At 37.3% G+C, this 8810-nt stretch overlaps 1 protein-coding gene across 1 annotated transcript; it reads right to left on the bottom strand.

Annotated features, from left to right (window-relative positions):
- Window positions 1-1549: 1549 nt before the first annotated feature.
- LOC144664421 (uncharacterized) lies at window positions 1550-8096 on the bottom strand. The gene is made up of 3 exons (XM_078525534.1): window positions 7639-8096; window positions 6996-7098; window positions 1550-3894 (listed from the first exon to the last, which is right to left on the bottom strand). Coding segments are annotated over exons 1-3 (1059 nt in total). The 5' UTR covers window positions 7640-8096; the 3' UTR covers window positions 1550-2939.
- Window positions 8097-8810: the final 714 nt, after the last annotated feature.

The raw sequence follows: 8810 nt of genomic DNA, 5'->3' as shown, positions 1-8810 counted from the left end.
ACTTACAAACATCTCACATTAAACTGATTTTAAATAAATTATTTTTGTTGACAGAGTTTGCTTCCTAGAGGAAAACAGCCCAACCCTCTTCGCGAGAAACACTTTCAAGTAAACCACACCCTGAAGGAGGCCATTGAGACCATTCCTAACTCTATTTTTCTGGACTCCGACCCAGGCTTTGTCAGGAGTGATGGCTTAATTAGCCATGAGGACATGTTTGACTACCTTCATTTGACTAGAAAAGGATACAAAAAATTCTGTCAACACATTAATCATGTGATTGTTAAGTTTCTTAAGTACTGAGTGGCAGATCTAGAGACACTCAAAGGGGGTGGGGTGGGGGATGGTAACAAAGTGATTATTGGCCCCTCTCCCCTCTAGCTTGTGAACTGGTAAAAAAATTGCCAAGCAAAGCAAGCAGGGTGTGGCCTGCGAGAGAACACGCTAGGCTTGCTCAGCTTTTCCAATTTTTTTAAGTTATCATTTCTCTCGCCTTTTTTGTCCAACTCTTTAACTTTGGACGACACTTTGGACTTAGTATTTCAAATGTATGTAGCCTGAATTTCAGACATACCCCTTTGGTCACATGCTTCAGGGAAGGGACTCGGAAGCAGGCAACCAGAGAGGGATGTCAAAAATTCAGGCTGGCCTTTATGTACATGAATGTCAGACTGGCTAAGAAGTTTCACCACCAAGCCCTGCTTTCAAAGTGCAAAATTGTAATTTTATCCTGAACGAATTCCCACAGCAGGAAAGATGAAAATAATATGCACATGAAAACTGCAGGAATGTGGCAGATGGTCGAGAGTAATTCACATACACAAGGCTTGGTGGTAAATTTTAAGAAGGTGATGTTATCATCCATAAGGCCTATTTTAGCGGTGAAAACCTTTCTAACAGAAATTGAAATCTTAGCTACCTTTTAACCCTGGAATGAACAACAGTACTGAACCCTGAAGTTCAAAAGCACCGTATAGAAAATTACAAATACTAGTCAGAAACAGATTAAGGTTCTTAAGAACCACATATATTGCTTTGGCTTATTTCCCTTTTGGGAATTAAAATTAACTTATTAGAGAGCTTAAGTCCACAGATGGCAACCAGAAGGTGAATTTTTAAGTTTTTTGGCAAACTTTTATCTTCAAAAATAAGATAGAAAGCCTTTATTTTAGCAACTTGAATTTATGAACAAAAAGTCAATAATGAGCACCAAAGACAATAATGTTTCACTTCCAGTTGCTGTATGTGGCCCAAAAATGCCCACTCTCTATTATAGGAAATGACACTCCATGAAACTAAGAGGAATTTTTAAAAAATCCTTTGTTATGTAAGTTGCATCATTTCCTTGGCAAATTTCATTTTAGTCACTAAAATCCTGAAAATATGTACAGAAATTTGTACTTAGTAATTTTCCAGCAGTTTTCACTGTTTGGCATTTTTCAATCTTTAAAATATTGATCTTTTACAGAATTCCAAGTTTCTCCTTGCTTTCAGGGGTATCTTATTATCTTTTCCTTTTAAATTTTTTTATGGGTTCTGCCATCGGTGTTTTCTATGACAATTACAATAATTTCCATCATCAGGAAACCACTGCACTGAAAACATAGTCTATTATGTTTTCAGTCAATATTAGGTCACTAAAATAGAACATGTCAACTGAACAATGAGCAATAAAATATATTTCACATTGTTGTCAAAGTTTACCTCTTCAAAAAAATATTCTTATGCTTCTGGGAATGACTTGTGTGATACTTAGGAGAATAGTAGCAAACATTTCAATAAAACCCCAATAATTGCGGGTTTTTAAGGAATAGACCTCAGTTGATAGGTTACCCCCGCCCGAAAAAAAAAAAGCCTTGTACAAAGCTGATTTACGAAATCCGCCAGAAGAAATCCCCCTCTCCACATCCCATTACTACCCAAACTTTCGATAATTCATTATTCACTGTTTTCTTTAGAAGTCTTTTATTTTTCCACACAAAAAGAAAAAAAAAAACGTTGCTTACGATACAGTTACAATACTTCTTGTCCTGTAATTTAAGAAGTATTAATCTTCAGAAGTCTTGGCCACCTTAGCATACCATCAGCACATTAAAAAAGTCATTCATTACATTAGGCCCTGGTTAAGGTTATCAGCTGTTCCCTTGTTCCCATACATTGTGTAGTTCCAGAAAATGTCCATCCCCTCCCCCCCCCTCACAGAAGGGATTGGAAATTCCTGGGGGGTGGGGGGTTCTCAAAGAACAACAAATTTAAATAAATGTATTCATGAAGTATATTTGGAATTTTCAGAGGGGTGGGGGGTTGTTATAAAAAATCCCTTCTAATGGGGGAGATATGAATATCTCATGGAACTACACAATAACAATCATCAGGAACTTTGTGAATACTTCGTGAACTACACAAAATGGGTGTTGTGACTTCATTGTACCACTTATGTGTAACCATTTTCCTGAAGCCATTTTTTGTTCCAACAAAATCTTATGCAATGCAAAAAGACAGTTCAGGAAAGAATGAAGAAAATGCCATGTGCAAATTGTGAGCTAACCCCACGTTGGTTTGTTGCATGAAGAGCCAGAATATTCTAAAATAATGAAGAATGTTTCACACAAGTATTGACAGTGTATTAAAGCTCACCTATTTGAGAGGCTTTTTTCCAGATAATTATTTATTCAGAAAAGTGCAGCAGTTTCACCTTTATTATTACTAAATCATATGAGCAACCGGAAAAATAACCAGTGAGAACATACTATAAAGAGAATTACGGTAACCGAGAATAATGTTCTTGGTTTAGTGCTAACATGATTCTGATTTTGTATTTTGTAAATCAATACTATGAAATCCCAGTTATAAGCCCTGGGCTTATACCACTCTGACACTCAAAACATCAGATTCTTTTCATTTCAGATCGAAGCATTAGTTATCTAGAGGTGTGTTGGTTATATTTTAATTTCATTAGAAAAAGGAATTCTTGTGTCAATGACTACTTCTATCTCAGCTGATTTGCTCTTCTCTGCTACATGCATTTTCCGCACGTGTGTTCTCAAATTTGATAACTGATTAAAGCACTTACTACAGTGGTCACATTTGTACGGCTTCTCCCCAGTGTGTAACCTCACATGTGTTTGCAAGTTTGATGCACGGTTAAAACACTTGTCACAATGAATACATTTGAAAGGCTTCTCTCCACCATGTGCCTTGCAGTGTCGTCGCCAAGCTGAGGCTTGCTTAAAATGCTTGTCACAGTGATCACATTTGAACACCATTTTCTCACCACTGTGCTTCATCAGGTGCATTTGGAAAGTTTTTGAATGTTCAAAAGTCCTGCTACACTGAGTACAAAAAAATGGCTTCTCTCTCTTGTGTATCTTCAGGTGTCTATTCAGGGATGATGGCTGGTTAAATTGCTTGTTACAATGGTTACATCTGAAAGGTTTCTCACCACTGTGAATCCTCAGATGGGCTTTCATAACATAGGAGTGGTTAAAGCGCTTGTCACAGTGACAACACTTGTAAAGCTTCACTCCACTGTGTATTGTGAAATGCCTGTTCAAACTTGATAAGCGGTTAAAAGACTTATCACATTGAGTACAGTGATAGGGCTTCTCGTCATTATGTGTTACCAGGTGTCTATGATAACTTGAGAGCTGCTTAAAACGCTTGTTACAACTGCCACATTTATAGGGTGTCTCACCACTATGTATTCTCAGGTGATTTTTCAAAGTTGAAGAATGTCTAAAGCACCTATCACAATGAGAACACTTGTAGGGCCTTATTCCACTGTGTATCTGCTGATGCCTTTTTAAACCTGAAGATCTGTTAAACGACTTGTCACATTGAGTACAGTTGTAGTTCTTCTCACTATTGGGCATCTTGGAAAAGTCAAAGGATAACCTACAGAGAAATACATGAAGACAACAAACTTAAAGTAATTACTGGTAATTATATACACAGGCTGTTGTATCACTATCAACTTTTGCTTTTAAATAACATTTTCTTTTGGACTTGTTTACTTCATTGCAGTCAGTCAATCTTGTCCTATTTTGAGAAACTGATCAGATGTCTGAAATATGCCAAATGACTTTTCTAAAACTATGATGTAAACATCTCACAGATGCTAGCTAGGCACTTTCTCTTTAGAAGATTTTTTTTAAATACTCTCTTTATGCAATCCTCCTCCCCCCATAGCAGTTTTCTTTACAAAGATGCTGTTGTTCAAAGCTTGGGACGTTAAAAAATCTTTAGCAATGAGAAAACTTGGAATAAGTGAAGAGGCAATGATGATGCTCTATTATTGGTGACTCGCAGAATCGCAAGACCCCTGAGTTTTTATCCTTCACTGGCTATTAGACGTCCTTAATATATATCTTGTCAAAGCTTTTAGCTCGATGGCATTTGCTATCTTTAACATAGAGCATTTTGAATTTTGGAGTGTCACGCCACACAAGATTCAAGATGGCCGCCAGAGAGGCTCTCGCGTTTTCTTTAAAAAATGTTTCATCTTGCAATTTTTAACAATCGGAATGGTTGCGGTTTTGCGAGAAGTGGTCATTTGAATGATTACTTGTTCATGAGGGTGATCTGACCGCTTTTTGTAGCAGAATTTAATTCCCGATGTTTTCATTGATTTCCGGCCGCTATGTTGGAGTCCAAGCAGTTGCACTCCAGCATGGTGTTTCCATACTGTGCTCTCTAAATTTGCGTGAAACATTTTGATGGATGACTCAACTACAGAATAACGTACAGACCTGAGACTTGGACAAGAAGTTTATATAGTAGCTTTCTACAACCTGTAATATTTATGATTTTTTTTACCCAATAGTTTTGGATTTATTTTTTCGCGGCGTGACAGTGAAAACCACCTATACAGTACAGGGTGGAACATAAATAAAGAAACATTCACTGCATTGCTTTAGGACTGGAAGAACATTTGTTTGCACTGTAAGAGGCAAAACATGGTTGCCAAGATTTAGATCGAGATCGAATCAATCAATCCAGACATTGAACACTACAGTCGCTTCTGTCAGAAGTACCGCAACAGTAAAACTATAAACAGTGAATCAGTCACAGTCCGCTAAACTGAGTGCCAAGAGAGTGAAAAAATAGACAAAATTGTCTGTTTTTATTGTAAATAAAGGTGTTTTTTCTTCGTCTTAGCCCCCCGGGTAGGAGAAATTGGTGTGTGAAATATGCCCCATACCCCAGGGATTTAGGTTTTTGTTTGGGCCTGGGGGGAAAGCCAATGATAAGTGCATTAATTGCAACGGTTAACCCTTATGAGGAGAACATTTTCCATTAAAACCCAAGTCAGTAAATTAAAATTATAACTTTTTATGTTTCCCCATAAGGAAGAGAAGTTATTTCAGCCCAGTGCTGCCTTCTAAATTCTCTACTAGGGACAACTTGCCTACCCAGGACAACTTTTTAATGGTTTTCCGACCCTGTGAATGTTGTGTTCAATGCTGGTAAGTGTGTACAGTTACCTGAAGCACATAAAGTTATCCCAGGGTGGTGGTGTAACGTTCCTAGGGGGTACTCGGGATTTCAAGTGACAGGTATGATTAAATTGGGGCAAAAGTCTAGACCAAAAAAAATCCCTGGACCAAAAATTAACCCCCAAAAAATCCCATGCCAAATTTCTGACCCTTAAATTTTCAGAAAGAAAGAATTATATGTTAAAAACAACACCAAAACACATCTGTTTGTACTTTATCCACAGAACTACATAGTTAATGAATTTTTAGATTGTTTCTTTCCCCCCACAATGCCTGTCTACTTAAATCTTTTCACCCAAATACAATACTTGCCAATTATCCAACTCCCCAAAAATCCCGGAATCAAAAGTTTCTACCCCCCCCCTCCCCCAAAAAAATCCTTTTATCATCCCTGACACATGAAATCCTGCATACCCCTCCCCTCCCCCTCCCCCTTGGGATAACCCTGTAATAATTTTGTTTGTAAACTGAATGTCTTTGACTCTCATACCTGCCAACTCTCCAGATTTTCCTGGGAGTCTCCAGGTTTTTCTTCAATCTCCTGGTCTGATTTTCAGAGCGTATTCATACATTGCCTTAGAATTATATGATATCCTTACAATTCATTTAGATTTCTAGATGTCTCCAGATTTTTGTACTCTGGGGGTTGGCAGGTATGGACTTTCCTGCTAGGGTATCCCTAGCCCCACCCCCCCCCCGGGGGGGGGTACTCCCTATCATGGCCTATACGGGGAGGCTCCGCCCGAAAGGGGTACCTTTTTCAGGCTCCAGGTATATAAAAAGGTAGGGATTTCAGAAGTTTAGGTATATGAAAGGGTAGGAAAATCTGTCATAATGATATTTTAAAAGGCTTTTACATTAAATATATAGAGCAGACGCAATGTTTGGCTGTATCGTCTTAATTTATTTAGCGCTACATAAAAATGACAAGAAAACTTCCCGTTTTAGGTAAATTTGATGTCGTGTAGGTATATGAAAGAGGTGCCTTTTTAGCAATAAAAGGTATACAAAAGGGGTACCTTTTCTATCAAAATGGTATATAAAAGGGTAAGGGGTTAGATCTCCGGGCAGAGCCTCCCCGTACAAATTTTTTTCCTGGTACCCCCCCCCCCCCCGGGTCCCTAGCAAGGGTGACCCTTCCGGATAATTCATTAATGTCACTGATCAGACTAGCTAGTTATTCGTGTCATTGATTACTTATTGTCATCATGTCTACAAAAGACATTTACTTATTGCATGAAGCCAGGCGTAAACAAGCTTATAATAATGTAAGCTTAGATTAAATTAGGAGATGTAGATAGTACAGCTTGGTAAGTCGATATAAAGTATAGTGATGGCAAATAACATGACGATTTTTTTACTTATAGCATACTGTATTTATAAACTTGAGTACATCGTTAACTACAGTCAGCAGACAACAAGCCAGGCGGAATTAAAATATGAAAAGTTTCTTACAAACTTCTATTATTGATCTAAGGTATTAAAGATCTGGTTACTCACCTTATCAGCAGAAAACTAGCACAAAATACGAACACGCAAATACTGCTGCTACAACGGTACAATGTCACGCTATACCATAAAAGTCTCAATTGATCACGTGACACTACGGCAAAAGAAAAATAGGTCCGTTTGGCGTACATGGCCACAATCAGTGAATGATAAAACAATAATTATTCTGCGAAATCGCTCAGAATTTCGCTTGATACTAAGCGGACGAGGCCGTAGGCCAAGTTGGCTAAAATCAGACGATATCCTGCAAAATTGAGCAGGATAATTGTTTTATTAATTAACAATTTGTCAACGAAACATGTTTTTTTAGCTAGGAAAATTGGAATGTCAGACAACTCGCCCCCAGACAACTCGCCCCCAATTTTGCTTACGAGTCGTTTTGCTAACGAAAACAGTTTGCCAAAGTTTTCTTTCTTTGCACACGCTTTAAGAACGAGAAATATTCAGGTTTTCATTCTCTTTTACCAAAACACAAGTCGGGGACAAATAATATTGTCTTAGGATTGTGGTTATTAGGCATGAATAGATTGTGCCAGTAAATTCAGGAAAAGTTGCTTCACAATATACCCAAAAGTTGCTCTAAAGTTGCTCAAATATCAAAAAGTTGCCACCAAAATTTAGAAAAGTTGCTTACTCTCTAGAGTCGTTTTGCGTCTATGGCAACCTCAATGGGTCAATGTCTGAATTATTTCATTTTCCTCGTCTGAAATTTCATTTGATTGCGATGCCATTAGTAACTCGCACTTCAGCAAATACCAAGATGGCGGGCGGCAGGCTCCATGTTGCAGCGAATAACCGCTGCATTTAATTAAGCGCCCGTCCAGATTTCGTGGGCGTAAAGCAAGTGTTATTTTATTGTCATTTTATTGTATATCCTTAGTTTTACTAAAATCAGTTTTGATAAAACCATTTTTAATAAAATCTTTCGAAATGAAACGACCTTTTATGGTTTGGATCAGTTTTATATCAATTTGTTGCTCAAAAGTTGCAAAGGAAGGCAAAAGTTGCCCTAGGTTGCTGGTACAACAAAAAGTTGCTCAAAACGCTAAAAGTTGCTCAAAAGTTGCCGAGCACAATCTATTTATGCCTAGTGGTTATGCAGCGCTTCGCAAGACTTCGAACAAATCTTGGCAACTGTACCAACATATCAGAATCGAATCAGAAGCTTATTACCAACATTTCCGTTTTCTGTTGTTTTGACGGTATGGTTTTGGAATAAATCAGAAATATTAATGTTGTTCTTGTTATTAACTAACAACGTGTTGTTTGTAGTGCTTTTCGTTCTCTACTTCTTACATCTGTTCATAGTTAGTAGAGGATCTGTCAGTGGTCTAGAAATGGATAACTCATTTACTGCGCGTTTGTTACTTCACTTCTTCGAACTAAACCAACAGTTCTGGACGAAAAAAACAAGAATTGTGGGCTTCACGAAAAGAAATGGGTAAAGCAATTGCAAGCATTTTAGTAAACAAATACAACATTTTGCGAAATTCTTCTCCCGTCATTCGACGTCATGTTCGCGGTTTTTTTTTTTTTTTTTTTTTTTTCAAAAATAAACGCGAACTGGTCTATGACTTTATTACATTGGAATGAAACGACCACAATTTTGAATTTTTCCTTTAATGGTGTAACTCTAAAACGAATCATAGCAAAATGCTATTACGTACTATTACAATATAGAGATATATTTTTAGCAGTAAATTTAATTACATCCCATATACTATGATACGAAAATATTTAGGATAACAACAATTAATACTATTTACAAAAAGTGGCCATATATAAAATAAATAAATATATAAAATC

The sequence above is a fragment of the Oculina patagonica genome, chromosome 8 (genome assembly GCF_052425735.1).
Source record: "Oculina patagonica isolate OP01 chromosome 8, crgOcupat, whole genome shotgun sequence".
NCBI classification, from domain to species: domain Eukaryota; kingdom Metazoa; phylum Cnidaria; class Anthozoa; order Scleractinia; family Oculinidae; genus Oculina; species Oculina patagonica.
This window is presented reverse-complemented; position numbering and strand designations above follow the sequence as displayed.